The 26,617-nt window shown below is 42.5% G+C and overlaps 1 protein-coding gene across 1 annotated transcript in view; it reads right to left on the bottom strand.

The window, feature by feature from the left end:
- Positions 1 to 26,617, bottom strand: part of SNTB1 (syntrophin beta 1) — a 176,891-nt gene that overhangs the window by 60,754 nt on the left and 89,520 nt on the right. The window contains exon 3 of the mRNA XM_048841573.2: positions 11,968 to 12,175. Within this exon, the coding sequence (XP_048697530.1) occupies positions 11,968 to 12,175 (208 nt within the window). The remainder of the gene's footprint in view (positions 1 to 11,967; positions 12,176 to 26,617) is intronic.

The following is a 26,617-nucleotide window of genomic DNA, read 5'->3' as shown; positions in this document are numbered from 1 at the left end:
CTACTTATCACTTCACTATTTGGTTTAGCTTTTATCATCATTTAGCTAAATAAATGATAGGCACAAGCGTGGTAAGGATACCATATGTGTTGCCCAAATGAAGGAGAGAGTCCTGACAATGTGCTTAATGTCTGCTCATTCTGGAGTCAGGTTTCAGAGTAACAGCCGTGTTAGTCTGTATTCGCAAAAAGAAAAGGAGTACTTGTGGCACCTTAGAGACTAACCAATTTATTTGAGCATGAGCTTTCATGAGCTACAGCTCACTTCATCGGATGCATACTGTGGAAACTGGAGTCAGTTTCTCTAAATATATCCATCAATCAGGTAAACCAAAAACTACCAAAATCTGATCTTCTCAACACTGCTTCATCAGTGTGGATACATCTGTTCTAGGAAGGAACGCCATTGAATCTAGGAGAGGAAATTACTCTTCATGTTACTTCAGGTTTAGGTCTTTCATAAGCAGAGACTGGTCATTATCCCAGATAATGCAGTCTGTTTATGTAATTGAGCACTGTGCTGTTCTGTTTTACGAAGCAAACAACCAAGTTCTGGAGTTAATAAGCTACAAAGTCAAGCAAAATGGGGCAACAGCAGAGCTCTCCCTGTTCTTATACAAGTGTTCAAAAATAAGTGATCCAGCCAGGATTTAAAAATCAGATTCTTGTTGGGGAAATATATAGGATTTTTCCATTTTTGTGAGATAAGTAACAGGAGTTTTATCGTTGAGGTGATAGGGAGAGTGTATAATGCTGCAATGAGGTCATTATAGATGGGGTTTGTCCACTGACCATCTTCAAGGGCGTATGACATGACCTTCCCCTTTGATAACATTTTCACCAGATGCATGGAAGAGAATAAATGGACACAAATGATAATTAAAACAAATTCAGCAATATACCCAAGTCTTCTATGACAGTGATGTGATAAAGTGCACTTTGCATGTTCTGCAAACTTTTTTGGGAAGCACTTAGATGTTATAGAGATAGGATCAATAGAAAACTCTAAAATAGACAGCATATCATTTATCCAGGCGTAAAGCATGCTGATTGGTTAGAGGAATTATGGCATATTAGAAGTCAAAGGTCACTTTGGCATAAATGAAAAACACCACAGTGCTTTCTAGTGACTAGAGCAATGAGTTGGGAATCAGGAGCCTGGATTTTATTCCTGAATGTACCACTGGTTCCTAGTGTGACTTCACTTAAGTCCCTTCACCTCTGTGTACCATCTGTAAAATGGGGCTGCTTAAAGAACTGATTAGTCAAAATGTAGGGGGGTACAACCACAATACCATATATTAACTTTCTATTCTAATGGTTTCTTAGCTTATCCTCTCTGGCATTAGATGGCTGAATAAATGAAGGTAGTTAAACCAAAGTACCTAAATAGATTATTTTAGGTTACATAAAATTGTTTTAACTACATTAAGCGTGTTTTTTTCAAACACATTTTATGCTTTTTTAATATCATGGTTATTCTAAGATCTCAAAAATGGTATCATATTTTCACTGAAGCTCCCCTTTTGTTCTTTAAAATTTACCAAGTCAGTACTGAAAATCCGTGACCACAATCCAGGAGTAGAGGAACTATCAATTCTGCTGCTGCCTGCTTGTTTCACTAACCAGAGTGTAAATAAATGCAAAGCAAATGGAACATGGAAATGTTTTCATTTGAAGTCCAAAAATGGGCTCGCAGTAACTTTTGTGCCATTTGACTAAATCTTGTTTGCACAGCTTGCAAGTTTCACAACCAGAGTGTTATGCTTCATTCCAAAGGATAAGAGAAAACAGGAAAACAGATAACAACACAGCACTCTCCAGTCCAGTACTGAAGGAGACAGCTGCGATAAAGGACATCTCACATATCTTAATTCCAGTACAGTGATATGGTTATCTGACTGCAGAGGAGTCTGAATGTTCTAGAATATATTAGCACACTTTTCATTTTGGAGATATCATACACTGAAAAATAATTCCAATTCACTTTGCCAGTTAGGTGACTTCTTCTCCTTTTCCTCATTTGGGTATGTTCTCCTCTCACATCCAGCCACTGGATTTTGACAACAATAATCTGCCTGCTCTAGGCAGAGTTCTGTTAACATGTGCCAAATACTGGAGTCAAGATCCAGTGCGAGAATCTTCTCCTTTTTTTCTTTTCAAACATTATTAATATTATCGGGGACCTGCTAGCAACTCTTACATTTAAGTTGCCTAATGCATGCTATGACAAAGGATTTTTGAGACCTCTTCTTTGAGAAGCATTAAACACTTCTATAGTTTGCAAGAGGCTTTTGATGTTTGATGCCCCCAGGCTACAAAAATGCATTTTCTAGTTTTGCCAGCATAGCTATGTCAATTAGAGGTGTGATTTTTTTAAAGACACTGCTATGCCAGCAAAAGTCCTGGTGTAGATGCAATAAAACCAGCAGGAAAAAAAGTGTGATTGCAAAAAGTTATTTTGCTTGCCAAACCAGAATAAGCTATACTGCCAAAAGCACTGTTTTCTGATATAACTGTATAGATATACCAGCTAAACCTTTCAGCATAGAAAAGGCTTTCCCCCCAGGAAATTCTGTTCAGCTTTTGTTGAGATACAAACTGTTAAGTCACAATTTCCTATGCGGTATAGCTCTCCACTGCAAGAGATGGATTTTGCCCCATACTCCACTATTCTGTTCTTCCCACACTGAATCAAACTACCATAAGCATCCCTTTGCTTGCATGATTGACAAGAGAATACCACTCAGGAACACAGGTAAGAGAAGGTGGCCATTGACAAACAGATGGGACCAATGTACATACACACATGCAATCTAGGCCTGTCCAATTTCCTTACCTCATCCCCTAGGATCTGATATTACTGTCATTTAATTCAGTGGCAAAACTCCCATTTACTTTAATGGAGCAGGATTGAGGTTCCAGTTCCCTTCATCTTGACGGAGCTCACTCCAGATCTTCTGAGTGAGACTGCTTAATCTGGTAGCTAAAACAATGAATTTTCTCTTGCCTGAGCTCACATCCTGCTTTCAGCGGTGGTATCTTCAGGTTTTTTGTAACTATCCACATTTCTTTACAGACTAAGCCCTTCCATACCAAACCATTTTTCCCTTCAATTCTTGCTTTATCTAAGGGTGGAATTACTGACATAAACATAGACAACATTTTAGACCAGAAGACTGTAAATATCAGCTACATACAATAAATAACACTCAGTCTCTTCATGTGCTGAGATACTTGTGCTAACTTCTAGTGGAAAGAAAATCACTGGCCACCTCCATCCAGTGCAAACCTAGCAATAGGGACACATGCAAGACTGGATTATTGCAACTAGTTCCACCAGGCTGAACCAAGAGGTCATCCAAAAGCTGCAACTATTGGCTGTATGCAAAGGCCACCACCCTAAGCAGACCTGGCTGGCATGAGTACATCACACCAGGGTCTTATCCAATCAAATTCTGGGACTTGTTCAAGTTCTTCATCTTCTTTAAAGCTCTAAATAGGCAAGAACTCCTTTACCCTAGAACCATCTCTCTCTAAGGTTCTAGCATGCTTGCTATGCCCTGCTGGAAGAGTCTATGTTTTACCTTGTGGTGGTAGGGGAAATAGCATTGAGTGGAGGAATCACAATTATGGATGTGACAGATATGATAATATTCTGGATAAACCTTATGGAATTAAGTTTAAATAGTGGGGGAAACCATTGTATTGAAAATGCAAAAGGCTGTGTACTATTGTGGGATTCTACAGAATTTCTTTAAGAGGAAGGCAGGATTAACGCAATCTCTGGGGCATATTAGGAACTTCAAAGACTTTTGGGGGACACTACGTGTGAAGTGGATTTCCTAGGACATAGTTGGGGATGAGGGGAATACAAATGACCCACCTCAAGTACATCCTTTTGGAGCTACACTTTGAGCAGAGACCCACTGAGACTGATTACCTATTCAGTCTCTTCAAGGAGCCAAACTGCATAAATTAGTGACTGACAGAGTCATGGATTCGCAAAAAGAAAAGGAGTACTTGTGGCACACAGTATGCCAACATTTTTATGGCTGACTTAGAACAACGCTTCCTCAGCTCTCGTCCCCTAACGCCCCTACTCTACTTGCACTATATTGATGACATCTTCATCATCTGGACCCATGGAAAAGAAGCTCTTGAGGAATTCCACCATGATTTCAACAATTTCCATCCCACCATCAACCTCAGCCTGGTCCAGTCCACACAAGAGATCCACTTCCTGGACACTACAGTGCTAATAAACGATGGTCACATAAACACCACCCTATACCGGAAACCTACCGACCGCTATTCCTACCTACATGCCTCCAGCTTTCACCCTGACCACACCACACGATCCATTGTCTACAGCCAAGCTCTGCGATACAACCGCATTTGCTCCAACCCCTCAGACAGAGACAAACACCTACAAGATCTCTATCAAGCATTCTTACAACTACAATACCCACCTGCGGAAGTGAAGAAACAGATTGATAGAGCCAGAAGAGTTCCCAGAAGTTACCTACTACAGGACAGGCCTAACAAAGAAAATAACAGGTTTCAGAGGAACAGCCGTGTTAGTCTGTATTCGCAAAAAGAAAAGGAGTACTTGTGGCACCTTAGAGACTAACCAATTTATTTGAGCATGAGCTTTCGTGAGCTACAGCTCACTTCATCAGATCAAAGAAAATAACAGAATGCCACTAGCCGTCACCTTCAGCCCCCAACTAAAACCCCTCCAACGCATTATTAAGGATCTACAACCTATCCTGAAGGATGACCCAACACCCTCACAAATCTTGGGAGACAGGCCAGTCCTTGCTTACAGACAGCCCCCCAACCTGAAGCAAATACTCACCAGCAACCACATACCACACAACAGAACCACTAACCCAGGAACCTATCCTTGCAACAAAGCCCATTGCCAACGGTGCCCACATATCTATTCAGGGGACACCATCACAGGGCCTAATAACATCAGCCACACTATCAGAGGCTCGTTCACCTGCACATCCACCAATGCCATCATGTGCCAGCAATGCCCCTCTGCCATGTACATTGGTCAAACTGGACAGTCTCTACGTAAAAGAATAAATGGACACAAATCAGATGTCAAGAATTACAACATTCATAAACCAGTCGGAGAACACTTCAATCTCTCTGGTCACGCGATTACAGACATGAAAGTTGCGATATTACAACAGAAAAACTTCAAATCCAGACTCCAGCGAGACACTGCTGAATTGGAATTCATTTGCAAATTGGATACAATTAACTTAGGCTTGAATAGAGACTGGGAGTGGCTAAGTCATTATGCAAGGTAACCTATTTCCCCTTGTTTTCCTACCCCCCCAACCCCTTCCTCAGACATTCTTGTTAAACCCTGGATTTATGCTGGAAATGGCCCACCTTGATTATCAGACACATTGTAAGGAGAGTGATCACTTTACATAAGCTATTACCAGCAGGAGAGTGGGGTGGAGGGAGAAAAAACCTTTTGCAGTGATAAACACCCATTTTTTCATGATTTGTGTGTATAAAAACAAACATCTTCTGTATTTTCCACAGTATGCATCCGATGAAGTGAGCTGTAGCTCACGAAAGCTTATGCTCAAATAAATTGGTTAGTCTCTAAGGTGCCACAAGTACTCCTTTTCTTTTTGCGAATATAGACTAACACAGCTGTTACTCTGAAACCAGTCATGGATTGTTCTTGTTTGGAGGAAAGGGTGTGATGAACATGAACCTGCAGAAAAACCCCTGGGTGGGGGTTGAAGAACTGCTCCTCCCAAAGCCCATGTTGCAGTTGGGGTGATCTCTGGTAAGCTTATTAGCATGCACATAGGTTCTTTTATTATTTTTAATATGTTTTCTCTGTCATGCTTTTACCTTAAGAATAAAAGGTGCATGCTTAGAAAGAACTGTGCAATAACTTATAAACTGTGGCAATAACACTGTGTACTATCTTGAAGCAGAGATGTGAAGCAAGCCTGCTTAAGGATATTGTCTTTTGCTGGAAACAACACAGTGAAGGTAGGGAACTGTTCAGCCTGGAAATACCCCACTTAGAAGGGAGAGATACACGGGTCTCAACTCAAAAGACAACTAGGGACCCAAAAAACTTATAGTGGGTACCCTTGCTGGACAATAGAGAGGGAAGAGAGGTGCAGTTGCCCTGAAATGTAACAATGGCACAGGCTTCTTCAGAACAAACTGAGCTCAAATCTCACCAGCCTCTGAACACCTGGTAAGACACACCTGTCTAAACAAGCACTTCCCCAAATACCCATCAAGTAATGGCACCTGATGCAGAAAGAATCAAAGACAGCCCCTTTCACAGTGGTGTTGAGCCCCATCAGAATACCTGAAAATAAACAACTCATTTCAATTCTGAACATGAGCTTAAAAGCACAGCTCTCAAGACAGGCAAAGTCAGAAGTATGGACACCTGGGGAAAAAAACAGGGGTGCAAATTTTAATGCTACTGAAAGACAATGGACACAGAGCTCTGGTACAAAATGGAGGGACAAAATGGAAATATGGCAATGACATTATTAAAAGTGTCCCTCTAGTATAATCACATTTAGTATGTGTGTAAAGGTCCCCCCAGGTAGGAATTTCTTTTATGTATTATTCTGCCACTAAAAGGCTCTCAATAAGGGGCATGAAAAAGGAGAGGGACTGTAAGGACTAACCATCACCGTACCCTCCTGCTCACTATACTTGCTAATCCCCTGGATCTGACTGATTAAAGAAAAAAATGAGAGGGTAGAAACTTACATACTGGGCAATGTATACACTTCCTTGCAAGCTGATACTTGATATTGGAGTTAATACCAGAAAAGCATAAAGAATGTCTGACTAATAAATCCTTAAGCCAATGTGGTATGTTTCAGAACCCATTCTCCCAATACAGTCAAGTGCAGGAAAAATTGGGATGGGCACCTCTGTAACCATTGTGTCTGGCTGCTTTTCTTCCAACAGCCTGGAGTCTGCCGTGAGTGACTTTAGTTCCTAAATGTGTCCCAAAATCCTTTGCAGCAGTGTTTCAAAAGATCAACTATATCTATTAAAAAAAAAAGGAGTACTTGTGGCACCTTAGAGACTAACCAATTTATTTGAGCATGAGCTTTCGTGAGCTACAGCTCACTTCATCAGATGCATACCGTGGAAACTGTAGCAGACTTTATATATACACAGAGAATATGAAACAATACCTCCTCCCACCCCACTGTCCCCGCAACCTGAAGCAAATACTCACCAACAACCACATACCACACAACAGAACCACTAACCCAGGAACTTATCCTTGCAACAAAGCCCGTTGCCAATTGTGCCCACATATCTATTCAGGGGACACCATCACAGGGCCTAATAACATCAGCCACACTATCAGAGGCTCGTTCACCTGCACATCCACCAATGTGATATATGCCATCATGTGCCAGCAATGCCCCTCTGCCATGTACATTGGTCAAACTGGACAGTCTCTACGTAAAAGAATAAATGGACACAAATCAGATGTCCAGAATTATAACATTCATAAACCAGTCGGAGAACTCTTCAATCTCTCTGGTCACGCAATCACAGACATGAAGGTCGCTATCTTAAAACAAAAAAACTTCAAATCCAGACTCCAGCGAGAAACTGCTGAATTGGAATTCATTTGCAAATTGGATACTATTAATTTAGGCTTAAATAGAGACTGGGAGTGGCTAAGTCATTATGCAAGGTAGCCTGTTTCCTCTTGTTTTTTTCTACCCCCCCCCTCCCCAGATGTTCTGGTTTAACTTGGATTTAAACTTGGAGAGTGGTCAGTTTAGATGAGCTATTACCAGCAGGAGAGTGAGTTTGTGTGTGTATGGGGGTGGGGCGGATGTGAGAAAACCTGGATTTGTGCAGGAAATAGCCCGACTTGATTATGTAAAGAGTTGTCACTTTGGATGGGCTAGCACCAGCAGGAGAGTGAATTTGTGGGGGGGGGTGGAGGGTGAGAAAACCTGGATTTGTGCTGGAAATGGCCCACCTGATGATCACTTTAGATAAGCTATTACCAGCAGGACAGTGGGGTGGGAGGAGGTATTGTTTCATATTCTCTGTGTATATATAAAGTCTGCTACAGTTTCCACGGTATGCATCTGATGAAGTGAGCTGTAGCTCACGAAAGCTCATGCTCAAATAAATTGGTTAGTCTCTAAGGTGCCACAAGTACTCCTTTTCTTTTTGAGAATACAGACTAACACGGCTGTTACTCTGAAATATATCTATTAAAGTGCACCTAAAACCCCTACTGTTCAGCACTCAGCAGAGACATGCCTTTGGAGTGGAAAATTCATGCCAGAGATGAAAGATTCAGGATTGGCTTTTTGATAAGTGGCTGCAGTGGTCCCAGAAGAATTCTGGCAGTGTGCAATTAGATGTAGCACCCTAGATGTTCACCTACTTATTTTAATATTGCCCTACCTAAGCCAGGATTTCTAATGCCTCTATTATTTACAGTAAACGAAAGGCTGAAGTTAAAAGCTAAATTCCGTGCACGGACACGAAATACTCTAGTGCAAGTGTAGAACAACCCCAGCAATCGCATTGGCATTTCAATGGGATTACATTTTACATCCCTACAACCACCAGAAAAATTCATCATGATTAATGTCATAGTGAATGCTAACCACAATATGAGGATTTGCTACAAATTATAAAGTGGTGTCATAAATGCTCTCAATGGTTATAGACTAAAGAGAGCTTTCCTAAAGAGAGCTCAGATTTCTTCCCACAAGGGTCCACGGAAAAGTTACAGACCTGTCACAAATGTAAGGAAAGCAGAAAAAAAAAACACTGAGATTAGTCAGGTACACATAATGTAACTAATGGGCTTCATTTGACCATGTGGGAACACCATGTTGTGTTTCCTCCCCCCATGGACAAGTGGCAATTGAAACAGAGAGGGGATTCCCTTTCATGGAAGGACAGATAGTACTGCTGCTGGCCTCCCCAAGGCACTTTAACCGGCTGGAAATAGCTTTAAGTTCTGACCAGGGCTCCACAGGAGTAATTCTGCCAGAGAGGGTGCCCAGGGTATGTGCTGAATTCAGCTCCTCGTCCAGGTACCCTGACACCTCCCACTTTCTGGTTTCACCAACCAACTCCTGACTGGGATTGTAGGAAGCCTGCACCATAGTGCCCTCACCTTCCAAGTCAGCTTTCTGAAACCAGGGATCTGCAGCTTGCATCCCGGTGACAAAATAAAACCAAGCTGATTTACTTTATATTGTACATACCCTTTATTTCCCCTTCTAAATGGGCTCCTACAATAAAGTGGTTAGAAGATTTTTGACTTCTCACCATTACTACTGTACACAGCTGAGTGGATAGGTTGGTGTGAAAACATGTTTACTTTTCAAAGACAACACCTCTTAAAATCTATCAATGCTAATTCTTCATTTTAGCTATTCTAAAGATACAGAAATCAGTACACACAGCCAAATCCTGGCCCCATTAAAGTCAATGCAAATGTTGCCATTTTGGTGCCGGTCCACAATGAACACTAACATTTGATGCAAGATTTTGAGCCACGTGAAGGGGTTCCGCTCATTGCAGGAGCACCTCCTTGTGGTTAGATCTGGGAAATAGTTCTTGCCCCATCTGGCGCCCCCTTCCATCCACTACTCATGCTGACCTCTCTCTGTGACTCAGGGTTCTTTCTCTTCATGACTTGGCCCACTGGCCAAGGTCACTACCTAGACCCCTCCCTTCAAGGGCAAGAAAGGTCCCATCCATATGCCGTCTCAGGCAGTCTTCTGTTCCAACTCCAGGTCCTGTGCCACTTTGCCAGTGGCTGGTAAGAGAACCTGGGCTCACCTGCTACTCTGGGTTCCAGCCCGGGACCTGATGACTAGTAATCTCTGTCTGTTCAGTCTCAGACCCTGTTGCTCTTTCCCCCTAGGCTCTTTCCTACCCCACCTCTCTATCTCCTTGCCTATCTCTGGGTTTACCCCTGGAGTTTCTTTGGCTCTCCATGGCTATTTCACTCCTCTAGGTCTCTTGTAAGTCTCCCGAATCCAGGGCAGGACCCCACAGCTTACTCTCCTCCTTGTCCCTGGTCAATTCCCTTTCCCTCTAGAGAGTGACTGCAGACCTCATCCCTGCCACCTCTTCCTGCTCTCACCTCCTGGCTCTCCCAGCTCCTCCCTCAGCTGGACGTCATCTACCATTAGGCCCTCTCAGTCCCTGGTTCCCCTCAAGGTGCAGCATCTAAAGAACTGGCCCCTCCTGACCCACATTAACCTGCCCAGAGCTTGTGGAGGGTGGACACCCCATCACATGACATGAAGAAAGCAAGAGGACCGCATGTAATTATGTAAGATTATATGGTGACTGCGAGGAAGAGGCCAGACGGCAGATGCTTTTCCTTACTGAATGAGGAAACACTGGGTTCGGTTTATGAAAATATACACTCAGTAATCATTTTAATGAGAATAAGAACAAGCTGCATTTACACAGCACCTTTGATCCTGAAGGATTCACAAATGGATTCAATCATAAGAGAAATCAATTGCCCACCAGTGCAATGCAGCCCCCACTTTCGCGTGGAATATGGAAGCTATTTTGTGCCAGTATTACTGCATAAAATGTCAGTGTATTTTCAGAATGGGTGCTCATCTCTTCTTTATTTAAATGCTAGCACGTGTCCACAGTGTGCTCTACTGCACACCTGCTGTACTGCTAGGGAACTGTCTGCAATTTCACAACTCTCCTTTATTTTAATCCTATTATGTGGTGATGCTGATCACAAATGCTTGAAAGGCACTCTGCAATGTACTCTGGGAGCATGCAAAATATGATGCTTTAAAGTGACCTTGTAACCTGCTCATCTTTAACATGCATATTCACTTTAAGCCTATCGATAGACCACTGCAAGGTGTGTAAATGTTCTAATGCAGAACAGCTACATTCAGCTAGGATTGGGAGACAATCTCCTGTTCTGAAGAATACAGGCCTAGCACATAGAGGTGTATGCCTTCAAAATGGGGCTACATACTCACAGATGATAATAAAACTTTTTATGCCCAATAAGTATTGGTGTTTTGCCTCTTCTTCGGGGAGATGATTCGGATATACAGAATAGCCAAACATATTCTGTGTTCAAAGAGCTTACAAAAAGGAGTGGGGAAAAGGGAGGCTCCCCTGTCAAGCCCAAAGCTGCGAACTGTAAATTTCAACATTAAAATTCATTAATGAGGTTCAGCAGTTCTAAGAAAGGGCCCTATTCTATTATGGTGAAATTCAACCCAAAATGTTGTGTGATATATAGGCCTCAGTCTGGCTCTCTACAGGGTGAGCTTCACCTTAAAATAAACAGCAGGGTTAACCATCATGGACTTCTGCTGACTTTTCTAACCTTGGATGGAGCTGGGAAAGGTATCTGAAAATTTTTTGCATCCTTTGCCTCATTATGAGGCACTAATACACCACACGTGCTGCTGAGGAAATCGTGTGTCTTTTTAAGGACACTGTAAATCAATATCCCAGCACTGCTAGTGGAACCAGTCAGAGCACACAAGCTCTTAGAGCGTAAAGTTGATTTCTGGAGCTCTGACACTGAAATAATGTTGGATCTGTTCCTGTGCGTGCCTGGATTTTCTTCTCACTACATCAAAGGTTCTCAAACTGCGGCCCATGGACCACCAAAGGTCTTCAAAGGTGTATGCAGATTTTAACATTTGAGAGCCAAGCAGTGGGAGACAGAAAGGTTGGGATGGGAGGCAAGCCCCTAAGAGGAGCTGGTTACTAAACGGTCTGCAGAAGCAGAGAGTCTGGGAACCACTGTGTTAGATAAGATACCACAGGTCAGAGCAGGCACAATCAGAGGCCTTTGTAAAAGCTAAATAAAAACAAATATCTGATTCAGCCTCTACTTCCAGACATACAGAGAGCTTTGAAATGAAAAAGAAAATATGTTCATTACCTTTTCTGCAAGCCAGCCTAGATGCCTAATCTCTCGACTTCCAGCGATCCCGGTTTTACCCAGCTGGTCTTTCACCTCTGAAATCACCCTGGGAATAAGGTCACTCACACTGGAGTGGATAGCATTGAACCAGGCCTGGGCTGTGGCTGAATCCTTACTCCTTAGAACCACAGTGTGCTTGGCATCAGGGGAATGGACTTCAAGAAGCCTAGAAAAATGGGAGGGAAAATATTACTTTTGCTCCCCAAAACTTGGGGTAACTAATTGACTAAATATACTAAGCTGTTTTACAATAAAGCAATTGAGTTAAAAGGACATCAGCAAGGTTTTAAACTAAACTTACCTTTACCGTTGTTTAATTTAATAGTATTCACGTTAAGGATTTCAGCTCTGGTGAGGTTAGTAGTTGTTGCTCCTTTGAAATACTGATCCTTAAAGGTGACTTGCAGGGCTAGACCCTGTCCCATACTTGGAACTTCAGTGGGCGTTCCAAGCACGGAGTGGCTAGTTAGAAGGGACATTCATTTGTTACTTAAAACATATCTTCTTGTTTTTCAGGTCCCATGAATTTCCACCCTGTTGTGATCATTACCTCCTGCCTGATCCGATGACCCAGCAAGCATTATGCTCATGACATGATGCCCACCATAAAACCCTGATGGAGACTAGAATGTATCGATAAGGGTTAGGCAACTCCCTTCTTTTTCCAGTATTACAGTTTCCTGCATTGATCAATACACCTGTTATAAGCCGTACAGAACAGTGCAACAAAGAAATAAACCCCCCACCAACTGATCATATATAATGTGGCTTAAACAGAGTTCCATTGTGAGTTTGAGGTCACCATTAAGCAGAGCCAGCAGCCTGCACTGATTCAGATTTCGTGGGAAGTAAAGCAACAAATGTTCTGAATGCTCCCTTTAGACCCTGTTCACACAGAATGGGAATGTGTTAGTTATAACCATATCAAACAATGGTTCTTGCTAGCAGCGTCCTGTTATGGTTTCCCTGACTAGCATGTAGACGGGTACTTTTTTCTGAGAACCATGCCCCACAAACCATGATGTGGGTTGCCACCTGTAGTTTCAAAGTACAGTTTAACACAGTTTTCTAGCAAAAGAGAAATATCCTCTCCACGCTGGTCATGGGAACAGTGCCAAAAACATTACTAGCAACAACTGCTTTCAATGTGGGCTGTCTCTCATACAGCTCTGCTCCCAGGGTGGACAGAGCCTTAGATATGAAGTGGTGGGGTACTGTGTGTGCGCACACATTTTTCAGTTAACTTTGTAGGCCACTTTTTATGCCCCCCTATCAGAACCAAAATAAGTTAAAGCGTGGCCCAGCTGTGACAAGAGTGTGTGAAAATGGCACTGTGGGCATCCATATTTATTGTCTCTGTGACTCCATATTGTATTTGCTATTTATAATACAAATAATAAGACTTCCTCGCCTAAATTCCATCTTTGTAAATTCATTACCTGAGATCAGAGAGTCAAGCTGTATACTTCCTGGTTTGAACCTCATTGCTGTAAGCTCTTTTGTGAAAGACCAGTCTGTTTCTATTTCTGTGTGTACAGTGCCTAGTACAGTGGAGGCCCTCTCCTTGTTTGGGGCTGCCAGGCAATAAGGTAATACACATACATACATCATTATGAATATCCTGAAATTTGGAGCTTAGTTAACAATTCTGCTGATGTACAAGTCAGAGCAGAATCCAACTTACTTTCCCATAGCTGAGTTAGCACTATAGGGTTGACAGCAATCATTACACTTTTTTGGGGGAAGGGGGAGCGAGAAGGGGTGGGTGTGTGGTCCTGCAAGTCCCTCAATGCCAACTGGGCCCACCATACTGTAATTCATGTCAGGCCTGACACATGTTATGACAGTGTGTTGGAAGTAATGAGTGTATCTAAAAGGTGTCATGTAAGGTATATGTAAATTGGTGACATGCTGGTCTTAAAAATCATTGTATGATGTATGTGTGAGTTGTGTATAAGGAAAGCTGGAAATATGTTCTTAAAATGTGTTTGGGAGGCAGTGCATAAACCCAGCCTGCCCCAGATGAAGGAATATTGTTGTACCGGCCTGACTGGCTTGGTCACATGCAAAGGACAATGAAAATACATTTACATATAAGGTAAATATAGCCATCAAGCTAACAAGCAATCACAGAATACCACGGTTGGAAGGGACCTCAGGAGGTCATCTATTCCAACCCCCTGCTCAAAGCAGGATGAATCCCCAATTTTTGCCCCAAATGGCCCCCTCAAGGATTGAACTCACAACCCTGGGTTTAGCAGGCCAATGCTCAAACCACTGAGCTATTCCTCAATGGAGAAGATAGTTTAGTGATCATGCCAAGGGACAGAATCTGCACCCCAGGAATCCTTCCTGGCTCTTGAGGCAAAGACAGTGGACTTTGGGAAATATAAGGGGAGCAAAAACTTAGGGGACATAGTGTACAGTACCCTCTGAAAGTTGGATCCCCTAGCGTGGAGAGCTAGAGATCGTAACTTGATATAAGAAAGAAAACTATTTAGGCAAAGATTGTAACGTGTTAAAATTAAGATTTAGTCACTAGAAACCAGGTTTTGTTTTGTTTGTAACCATACTGGTCTCTTTTTCTCTTCCTTACATTGCTGGTTTTTATTTAATAAACTTATTCTACTTTTACTATAAACCATCTCAGTGCTTTTTTATACTGAAGTAAGTGTGAGCCTTCAGCTAACCTAATCAGCTGGAGCGCACACTGTCTTTGGAGGCAGTGAACTTAATTTCTGCGAGTGTCACAGTGAGAGGGAATGGAGAGAGATGTCTCTCTGCAGAACTCGGGTTAACTGATCCTTACCTGCAAGGCAAGGTTTAAACTGGCAGAGTCTTGAGGAGTTTGCTGGTGAGGAAGATAGACCCGTTGGGGGGGGGGGGGGGGCGGGAGCGGGAGAGAATCCAATCTCCAGCAATGCACACCTCTGTCTCAGCAAGAATGAAATGCAATGGCTTACAGTTCTGAGTGGCAAGAACAGAATGTCACAGGATGTCACTGAAGTCAGCAGATCCCATTCTAAATGCCAAGATTTTCAAAAACTGGAGACTAAAGTTAGGTTCCCAAATCAGTATTTTAGGTACCTAAATACTTTTCTTTTCAATAGTGCTGAGCACCTAGTCGCTCCTACTTTTCTCAATGAGAGTTGTTGGGAGCTCAGCACTTTTGAAAAAAATCAAGCCACTTATTTAAAATTCCTAAATATATATATATTTCAGACCCTAACGTTATTCCTATTTTAATAATCTTGACCAAAGCATGCAGAACTGTTAAGAAAATGACACTTTTGCAAATTCACTCATCTGATCATGGATGGAAGAAAGAAAAAAAGAAGACTTTGGTTATCGCTTTATCCATTCATGTCTAGTGGGTTTATAACTATTGTAAACTGTTTTCTTCTTTTAATCCAAATCTGATATCCATGTGCTATATCCGACTGAGGTTAATAGGAACAAGATCTGGCTCTACTGAGACTTAGATTTTAAATAATAATATTTAGTTCTTGTATAGTGCTTTTCGTCACTAGATTTCAAAGCACTTTACAAAGTATTATTATCCCCATTTCACAGATTGGCGAAGGAACTGAGGCACAGAGAGCTGATGTGATTTGCCCAACGTCACCCAGCAGGCCGCTGACAAAACTGGGAACAGAATCCAGTGCTCTCGCCACTAGACCACACTGTCCTCCATTTTAATGATTCTTCTAAGAAGAGGCATTATCTTGGAACAAGACTTGTATAGCGCTCCTTGTAACAAAAGTTAATGTTCAGCTTGATCTTATGAAACAATGCTTTTTGCAAAAATGTTACAGTACAAAATCTTTAAAAGAACCCCCAAACGTACTGTGCAAAAAACAAAACATTGTGCAAGCACTGTAATGGGAGACTGTTTTCAGTTACAATGAAATTCATGGCAAGTTTGTGTTTGGTTCTTTTTAAGTTAATTTGCAGCAATGTTTGGTTTAAAACTAAATTCCCCATGGATAAAGAACTTCCAAATGATAATATGAATCTGTGCCATTTTGAATTAGCAGCCTGAATGATATCTGTGACTTTAATGAATAGGTATTTTAAACACACAAACATATAACTTGCTATGTTTGCCCCCCCCCAGTGTATTTTCCTTGACTGCATCTCTTTAAAGTGTATGTCTAAAATAGCTATATTCCTTTTCCCTTCCATCAGCTGTGTCAAGATGCAAATACAACATATAAATCGATTCCTTCAGTTTCTTGGCAAAAGACATCAATTTAGTTCTTCATATCCTAATCATCATGAGCATTTAGAGGGTTTATCCCCAATAATTCCTTTAATTGAATCAAAATAATCAAATGCTGTTACAATTTGGCATCATGCAATACATTTAATGGAAAAATTTGCGAAGTATCATCTGTCAATGATTTTTTGATAGGGGTTATTTTTAGGAAAGGTGATTACACCCAGTTTCTTGTAAACTGCCTGTCAGACACCAAAGCTTGATGGTGATGTACTAACAACTGCAAATGGCTACATTACTCTTCACCACATGACAGGAAGATGGAACAACATATACTGTGCTTTTTAAAGTAATTTCAGAACTGAGGAAAGATGATGTGTTGACAGTGATGACAACTGAACCCTTCTATCCACAGAAATGATTCCGCATGGTAAGTAACAACGCAAGTTTAGTGCCCCACCCCCACCCGCACACCACCGCCCTTGTGGCCAGTTCACATAAGAAGATGAGAGTTTACTATCGCTACCAATTATTTACTCCTTCTGCTCCAACAGCCAGGACTCATGATTTTATGCTGGAAGTCCAGAGACAAAATCTTGCAGTTAGCCTGAATGAGGGTCATTATAAGAGCTGTGTAAATAACTGATTTTTTTTGGTTTGCTGGCAGTTCGAAAAATAAAATAAAATAAAAATGAAATAGTTGGGTTGAAGCAAAACTGATATTTTTTCTGAATTTTCAGCAAGTCAGAAAAAATTCATTTAGTTTCTGTGCATTTTTAACCCTTGTTTTTTTAAAGCAAAGAATATGAGGGGTTACATTCATAGAGGAGGGGGAGGTTTACAACCCTACACCCTCTCCAGCCGCTAGGTACCTAAGCCCTTTCTCAAAAAAAAAACAAACAACCAGGAGAAGGAGGTGCTCTCCCCAATAACTTTTAGCCCAGTGGTTAGGGCACTCCCGTGGGATGTGAAAGACCTAGGTTTGAAACACTGCACTGGAGCAGTGACTGGAACCCAGGTGTTCTTCTTTCCATGTGGATGCCCTACTCACCAGATTAGTGTTGTTCTCGCTCTGACCCAATGACTGTTCAAGTATTATCCAATCTATAAAAAGGGAAATAAGGACAACCTGGGGAATTACAGACCAGTCAGCTTAACTTCTGTACTCGGAAAGATAATGGAGTAAATAATTAACAAATCAATTTGCAAACATTTAGAAGAAAATAAGGTAATAAGTAACAGTCAGCATGGAATTGTCAAGAACAAATTGTGTCAAACCAACCTGATAGCTTTCTTTGACAGGGTAACAAACCTTGTGGATAGTGGGTAAGTGGTACACGTGGTATATCTTGACATTAGTAAAGCTTTTGATACTGTCTCGCATAACCTGCTCATAAACAAACTAGGAAAATGCAACTTAGCTGGAACTACTATAAGGTGGATGCAAAACTGGCTGGAAAACCGTTCCCAGAGACTAGTTATCAGTGGTTCACAGTCATGCTACAAGGGCATAACAAGTGGGGTCCCGCAGGGACCAGTTCTGCTTACGGTTCTGTGCAGTATCTTCATCAATGAGAGTACACTTATAACACGATACCAAGCTGGGAGAGGTTGGCAAGTGCTTTGGAGGATAGGATCACAATTCAGAATGATCTGGACAAACTGGAGAAATGGTCTGAAGTAAATAGGATGAAATTCAATAAGGACAAATACAAAGTACTCCATTTAGGAAGGAACAATCAGTTGCACACATACAAAATGGGAAATGACTGCCTAGGAAGGAGTACTGTGGAAAGGGATCTGAGGGTCATAGTGGATCACAAGCTAAATATGAGTCAACAGTGTAACACTGTTGCAAAAAAAGCTAACAACATTCTGGGATGTATTAGCAGGAGTGTTGTAAGCCAGACACGAGAAGTAATTCTTCCACTCTACTCCATGCTGACTAGGCCTCAACTGGAGTATTGTGTCCGATTCTGGGCACCACATTTCAGGAAAGATATGGACAGATTGGAGAAAGTCCAGAGAAGAGCAACAAAAATGATTGAAGGTCTAGAAAATATGACCTCTGAGGGAAGACTGAAAAATATTGGGTTTGTTTAGTCTGGAAAAGACAAGACAGAGGGGACATAACAGTTTTCAATTACATGAAAGGTTGTTACAAGGAGGAGGGAGAAAAATTGTTTTTTCTTAACCTCCGAGGATTGGACAAGAAGCAATGGGCTTAAATTGCAGCAAGGGAGGTTTAGGTTGGATATTAGGATGTCAGGGGGTGGTTAAGCACTGGAATAAACTGCCTAGGGAGGTTGTGAAATCTCCATTATTGGAGATTTTTAAGAGCAGGTTAGACGAACACCTCTCAGGAATGGTCTTGATAACACTTAGTCCTGCCATGAGTGCAGGGGATTGGACAACTTCTCAAAGTCCCTTCCAGCTCTAGGATTATGCAAAGTGGAACCACTTCAGCAGGAGACATTGAGACCCATCCCAAAGCAGCCAATAGCTCTGGGGTTAGGGCACTCACCTGGGTTCAAGTCCTTGCTCCAGAATGGGAATTCAAGCCTGGGTCTCCCACATCCCAGGTGAGTGCTCTAACCACTGGGCTAAAGTTTATAAGGTCACCCCACCCACCTCCTCCTCTTTTCTGAACGGTGCCTAAATCCCCTTGTGAACCTGGCCTGAAAAAACAAAACAATTCATTTCGATATTTCTGAAGCTGTTTTTTCATTTTGACCAAAAAACAAGAAGCCAAAACAGACATGAATTTGCAAAATGTTTCAGTCGACTCAGATGTGCTTTTTTTCCAGTGAAAAAAATGTTTTCTGAAAATTCCACCCAGCTCTAGTTATTATGCAAGTTTCCCTCATAGAGCATTACCAAGTCACTTCTATGGTGCTCAGAGGTCAAAGGCATTATAGCTTCACTGCCTATCCCTCCTTGTCTCTTACAGTGTGTACTCAATACATTCACAAATCCTATTGGGAAATGGTCTGCGTTAACAGCTATTTGCTGACTCATGACATTTCCATATTTTCTGAAAAGCAAGAAATATCGATGAACTTAGTAAACTCAAACTCTAAAGTGCTTAAATGTTTCCGGCAGTCCAGTCTTTGTAGCTCTAATTGACTCCCTGGCTGAACTGGCCACCGCCTGCTGAATTATGTCTATCTGCAGTTCGATGATAAAGTTCTCTTTTAATTCCCCATTGAATAGAAATATTTAGGGCAATGCCACAGCTGTGTTTACTCTCACTCTCCACCACAGTTACGTAAATACTGCATATGGAACTATTTCTGATAAAGCCCATACCAACCCAAAGGAATTATATGTTAGCTCTAGATGGCTGCCAAGATGTGCGGTCTCTCTCCAGATTGGCAATGCATATGAATGATATCACATTTTCTCAGAGATCATTTGGCAAACCTTATAATAAAAGAGTAATTTTCTCTCTCTTGCAGAGTTCCAGTGAGCCAAGGAATATCTCCCAGCGTTCCTTTTCCTACTTACAAAACATGGGTTCGACATAAAACCCCAAACCTCTAAATGCTGCAACCTTGCATTAAGAAGAACATTCACTCCCACCTGAACTCCAGAGCTTTTATTTTATAGAGGGGTAGATATCTAAGACAAATACCCAGTATACTATATTAATCACATTTTTGATAAGATCTCAGTGGAAAAGAGTGTTTGTTTTGTAAGAACCACCTTTTGTCAAATCACTTGAGGATTTTCCCCTCCCACATCAGCTTAGGGTCAAATTTTGCACAGATTTACATGCTGTACACTCTCTCATGGACCAGATTCAGGAGTCTGTTACTCAAATTAAAGGGATTGATAACTTCATTGCAATTAACAATGAGTGGAATCAACAGACTTCCTGAAGTCAGCAAACTACTCTGGATTTACACCACTGCAACTGAGAACAGAATTACTGCCACTGATTCCAGATTTCTGTGGGGTATACAGTCAGCACAGCATTTGATCATTAGGGCCAACTTCTTTTCTCAGTTACCCTTGTTCAGCCTGCTTGGATCAGTGGGAATATTTTGGTGCATTTCTCCAGTGTAAAGAAGGCCAGAGTGTCCCAAGATGTCAGTCCCGATCCCATTCCTACAACATATGATGTTTCCCTCTGACTTCCCAGGTGGCTCCATTGGCAACAAGTGCTGTTAGGGTTGTGCCAGTTCAATTCCAACTCCAGTATCAGGGGATTTAACTAGGAATAAGTTGTTGAAATTAAGAAATGGAAAATTTAGGTTTCATTTCAGGGGAAAAGTCCCAAAAGTCCAACCTATTAGACAATGGAATAATTTCCTAGGGAAGGTCGTGGAAGCCTCATTACCTGACATAATTAAATGTGGACCAGAACAATGTTATAGGGTGAGACAATCTAGGCCTTTTCCATCTGAAAACTCTGTGGTTCCATGACTGTCAGAAGAATGCCAACTGTGCTCAGTATTTAAGTTTCTTGCTGACTTGCAACTAATGCTAGTTAAGTTGAGGATTTGTATGATGTAAGATACCTGTTAATTGAGAACTGGACCGAGATGCCCAGCAAGGGTAGAATTTGACCCTGCAATAAAAACGTGTGCTGACACTGACTGATCTACAAATCCAAACTAACCATTTTCTTTATCTAGAGCGGGTAATGAATGACATCAATTTTAAAAAAAATATATCTACAGACATTAAGCAATTTATTTCCCTTATGCACAAAACTCTTTCCTTCCTTTCTCATGTTCCCATATTTTTCTTTCATGCTCTAGTCGTAGTAGTGCTGAATGCAGAGACAGTGATATCCAGTCCAATCCTCATTACTATGGGTAACTGGTTTAAGTACTGAACAATTGAACCAAACTGTTTCAGGTACTGGTGAGGTCAGTTATTTGAAAACCCAAGGGACAGCGGAATTAATTTGTCACAGTGAGTTTAGTGTCACATCACAGAACAAAATCAGAGATACTGCAGGATCTTGCCTGCACTCTGGTCCGAAGCACCTTTAAAGCTTCCTGATCTACAAAGCCAGTTCACATTGCCTTCCATATGTGTTTGGGGTGAGAACCTAGAGCACAGCTCCTTGAAGCAACTAGCTGTCAATGGAGGGGGGAAATATATGTGTTTTGATGAAAAAATACTTTAAAAATCTCTCACAGAAGTTAGAGCGATCCTAAAACCATTGTCAAGTTCACAGAATATAGTGTCTGCTGTTTGTGGTGAATCTCCACTAAGTGAAGTGTGACTGTAACTACTGTACAGTACAGAACATAATCACTTTATTCGAGGAAAATTGTAGAGACATGGGACAGAATCTCATGCCAGAGCACGCATATAACTTCCACTGGCTTCATGGGAGTTAGATGAATTCTGTGGTGGGAAAACAGGGCCCCAATTAAGATAAATCAGGCAGAAATGTCACAAGACACTGGGGTGAAGAGCAGGACTCCAGATCCATCCATAAAACAGCTGAGGAAAGCAGAAGAATGAGGATACAGTCTCCAAGAAGACCGTCTTATTAGTCAAATGCCTGCCATAAAGAGATTACTATAAAAGCACACTCCAATTCTTTTAGTTTTACACTCTTTTAAGATGAAAGGACAAGTGCCTTCACAAAGAGATCACTAATGGGTTGTGCAAAAAGGTTAAATAAGCAAGAAGAAGAAAGGAACATCTGAAAGAAAAATCACAAAATTCCCTAGGGTTCAATTCCTGGCAGCACGGTCCAGTGGAAAGAGCCGTAGCCTGGGAGTCCGCTCTGCCACTGACATGCTGTGACTCGTGGCAAGTAATTTCACTTTTCTGTGCCCCAGTTCCAACATCTGTAAAATGGGGCTAATGATATTGTCACATCATGCCCATATTCTTCACAGAAATATGCTTATAATATGAATAGGCATAACTAAGATATGTTTTATGCAAGATGGGTCATGTGAAGTATCATTGAAAAGGTTATGATTTACTGAATATGATTATTTCATTTGTACGCATGTATCATTTCTGTACCTGAAATTAGAAATATTGACTATGTAACAATTACAGATATGTGTGTGTACTTGGGGGAACGCCAGCCAGACATCAGGCAACCAGCCTCAATGGGGCTTTTAAAGAGGACAATAGAACCTTGAACATACTAATCTTCCACCTTCCTGAGAAGCTTCCTGGGATGCTGCTTTGACACTGCAAGGTCATGTGTTGATGTCACCTGGTACAGAGTATCACCTTGGACATTGCTGGTAATTTTCCACTGCAAACAAAGCATTCCCGCCTTATGAAAATCTTATTTAAGGCTGGGAAGGGAGTCAATCAAGGTTCTTCTCCATTGCCTCCCCGCCCAAGAAGGAAGACTGCTGAAAGCACCTGAAGAGACAAAGGAACTAAGCTGGGGAAAGGCAAGGGATGAGTCCAGGATGAGACAGGGGTCTAGCCTGTGAAGAGAAATAACTGGAACTCTAAGCTGCAGAAACTCTGTAACCTGCCTAAAACAACATTTAGGGTGAGAAATTATTATTTGTAACCTGTTTCTTTAGTGAATCAAGCTAGGGTTGCATGTTTTGTTTTACTGTCTCAGTAATTCACTTTGTTCTGTTTGCTATCCCTTATAATAACTTAAAATTTACCTTTTGTAATTAATAAACTTATTTCTTGTTTATTCCAAAACCCAGCTTGTGCAATTCATATCTGGGGGGACAAAAAGCTGTGCATCTCTCTCTCCACATTGATGGAGGGGCGATTTTTATGAGCTTGCATTGTACAGATCTCTCTATACAGTGCAATATAATATTATTTTGGGGTTTAGGTGTAAAGGAGGTGTGCATGTGAGTGCTAGGTAAATCCCCTAGCTGAGTCCTCCCACAGAAAGCTAATCTCAGACTCTGTGTGATTCCGCAGCTGCGTATGTCCCTACCTGCATGTATGCTTGAAAAGGGCTTAAGAGCCTATCACAGCAGCATCAGAGTAAGGGCAACCCTGGTTGGAGTGGTAGATACGCTGGAGGGGAGGAATAGGATACAGAAGGACCTAGACAAATTGGAGGATTGGGCCAAAAGAAATCTGATGAGGTTCAATAAGGATAAGTGCAGGGTCCTGCACTTAGGACGGAAGAACCCAATGCACAGCTACAGACTAGGGACCGAATGGCTAGGCAGCAGTTCTGCGGAAAAGGACCTAGGGGTGACAGTGGACGAGAAGCTGGATATGAGTCAGCAGTGTGCCCTTGTTGCCAAGAAGGCCAATGGCATTTTGGGATGTATAAGTAGGGGCATAGCGAGCAGATCGAGGGACGTGATCGTTCCCCTCTATTCGACATTGGTGAGGCCTCATCTGGAGTACTGTGTCCAGTTTTGGGCCCCACACTTCAAGAAGGATGTGGATAAATTGGAGAGAGTCCAGTGAAGGGCAACAAAAATGATTAGGGGTCTGGAACACATGACTTATGAGGAGAGGCTGAGGGAGCTGGGATTGTTTAGCCTGCAGAAGAGAAGAGTGAGGGGGGATTTGATAGCTGCTTTCAACTACCTGAAAGGGGGTTCCAAAGAGGATGGCTCTAGACTGTTCTCAATGGTATCAGATGACAGAACGAGGAGTAATGGTCTCAAGCTGCAGTGGAGGAGGTTTAGATTGGATATTAGGAAAAACTTTTTCACTAAGAGGGTGGTGAAACACTGGAATGCGTTACCTAGGGAGGTGGTAGAATCTCCTTCCTTAGAGGTTTTTAAGGTCAGGCTTGACAAAGCCCTGGCTGGGATGATTTAACTGGGAATTGGTCCTGCTTCGAGCAGGGGATTGGACTAGATGACCTTCTGGGGTCCCTTCCAACCCTTATATTCTATGATTCTATGATTCTATGGTTGGTGGGACAGGCGGGCTCAGTGGGACCCCAGCACATCTCGTGGTACCCCAAAAGGGGGGGTCCAATCCATCACAGATATTTATCCTCCTTTGTAAATACACTATAAGAACAGGGAACTGCAGCCAATGGGAGCTTCGGGGGAGGTATCCACAGGCAAGGGCAGCGCGCTCACCCCTCTGCCCCCCACCCCTAGGGGTCACAGGGACTTGGTGCCGGCCGCTTCCCAGAGCGGCACGGGGCCCGCAGTGCCACAGGTGTGGCAATCCCATTGGCCGGATCCAAAGCCTTGAGTTTGCCCACCCCGATCTAGTGCCATAGAAACGTGCAATGCTTTACAGAGACTCAGAGGGGCAGTTCATTGTCCTGCACCTGTACTTATTTACATCAGTACAAAATGAGTGTAAAGTGGATGCAAACTGCTACAAAATCAGAACATTAGCATTTTGCATTGGTGCAGATCAGTGGTTCTCAAGCAGGGGTCTGGGGCCCTCTGGGGGGCCCTCAAGCAGGTTTCAGGGGGTCTGCCAAAATAAACCAGAGAGCAGGGCCAGCGTTAGACTCTCTGGGGCCCAGAGCAGAAAGCTGAAGCCCGAGCCTGCCTCCTGGGGCTCAAGCCAAAGCCCGAGCAATTTAACTGTGCAGGGCCCCCTCTTGTGTGGGACCGTCGGCAATTGCCCTGCTTGCTACCCCCTAACACCGGCCCCAGTTTTTAATCTACTGGATATGCAGAAAAACAGTTGTTGTGGCACAGGTGGGCTGTGGAGTTTTTCTAGCACGCTGAGTGGAGAGGGGGCTCAGAACGAAAAAGGTTGAGAACCCCTGGTGTAAATGACTACACAATTGGCAAGGCAATAGCAAACCAAGCCCACAGTCAGCAGACTCAGCACCCTGAAGATCTTATACTACACCAGTGGGTCTCAAACTTTTTTACTGGCAACCCCTTTCACACAGCAAGCTTCTGAGTGCGACCCCCCAAATAAATTAAACATACCTTTTAACATATTTAACACCATCATAAATGCTGGAGGCAAGTGGGGTTTGGGGTGGAGGTCGACAGCTCGCAACCCCCCATGTAATAACCTAGCGATGCCCTGAGGGGTCCTGACCTCCAGTTTGAGAACCCCTGCACTACACAGTCCAGAAAGGCTCCCATTGTCTTCAGTGAGCAGTGGATTGGGCTAGATGTTAGTTACAGGACTGGATTTAAGGATTAGGGGTCCAGTGGGCAAATTAATTGTTGGAAGCAGAGTGCTCAGGTTAACTGGGCTGCAGGGTGGGGGGAAGAAGAGCAGTGTGGTGCTGGAAATAAGAAACAGCAAAGGTTGAGGTTGGAGAGGCAACACAGAGGGACTCTAGTGAACTTGGAGCAGCTAGTGTAATTGATCTTCCTTCCATTCGGCAGCATCTTGTGTGTGTGAAGAACAAACATTGTTTACGGTAGCTTTGCATCAGACTTCCTATATAAAGACACACACTAAAAATACAATCCACTTACTCTGTCTCATTTGTCTGTATTTTTCTTTTCCTTCGCTCCACTCTTCCTTTTGGCTGTATCTTTCCTTCCTTTTCGGCGTTTTCCCTTTAGACCATCTTTTAGAGTCAAATTACTACAGTTCAGATCCCCTAACTTTCTTTCACACTTTCCATCCCCCTCTCCCTGGCTTGGATTGTCACCCTTCCTCCTTAGATTTCAGTTATTCTCCCCATTCCTGTTCTTAACCCCCCTCTCTCCTTCCACTGTGTTCTCTCCATGTCTTCTTCCTACATTTTTGTTACCTTTCCCCATCTCCACACCCAATTTCTCTCTTCCCATTCCCCAACTCACTCCTCTACCCAGTGCCTCTAGCACTAGTCTTACCACTAGAGATGGTTGAAAAATGGGAACCCTCCCCCAATAGAAAATTGACTTTTAATCAAAAAGCCTATATCTTAATGTTTTGGGTCAGAAGCCAAAACCTTTTGAAGATGGGGTTTTTTGTTGTTGTTTTGGGTTTTTTTGGACAAAAAGTAAAAATTTTCCATGGAGACCAAACACTTTTCACAAAAAGGTTTCCATTCATCAAAAACCCAGTATTAACAAGCAGGGAGAACTGGAGGTCCTGGTAAAGTCAGGGAATTATGACGTGATTGGAACAACAGACTTGGTGGGATAACTCGCATGACTGGAGTACTGTCATGGATGGGTATAAACTGTTCAGGAAGGACAGGGAGGCCAGAAAAGGTGGGGGAGTTGCACTGTATGTAAGGGAGCAGTATGACTGCTCAGAGCTCAAGTATGAAACTGCAGAAAAACCTGAGAGTCTCTGGATTAAGTTTAGAAGAGTGAGCAACAAGGGTGATGTCGTGGTGGGAGTCTGCTATAGACCACCGGACCAAGGGGATGAGGTGGACGAGGCTTTCTTCCGGCATCTCGCAGAAGCTACTAGATCACATGCCCTGGTTCTCATGGGTGACTTCAATCATCCTGATATCTGCTGGGAGAGCAATACAGCGGTGCACAGACAATCCAGGAAGTTTTTGGAAACTGTAGGGGACAATTTCCT

Source organism: Caretta caretta, chromosome 2 (genome assembly GCF_965140235.1).
Source record: "Caretta caretta isolate rCarCar2 chromosome 2, rCarCar1.hap1, whole genome shotgun sequence".
In the NCBI taxonomy this organism is placed as follows: domain Eukaryota; kingdom Metazoa; phylum Chordata; order Testudines; family Cheloniidae; genus Caretta; species Caretta caretta.
Note: the sequence above shows the minus strand (reverse complement) of the source record. Positions and strands in the feature narration are given on the sequence as shown.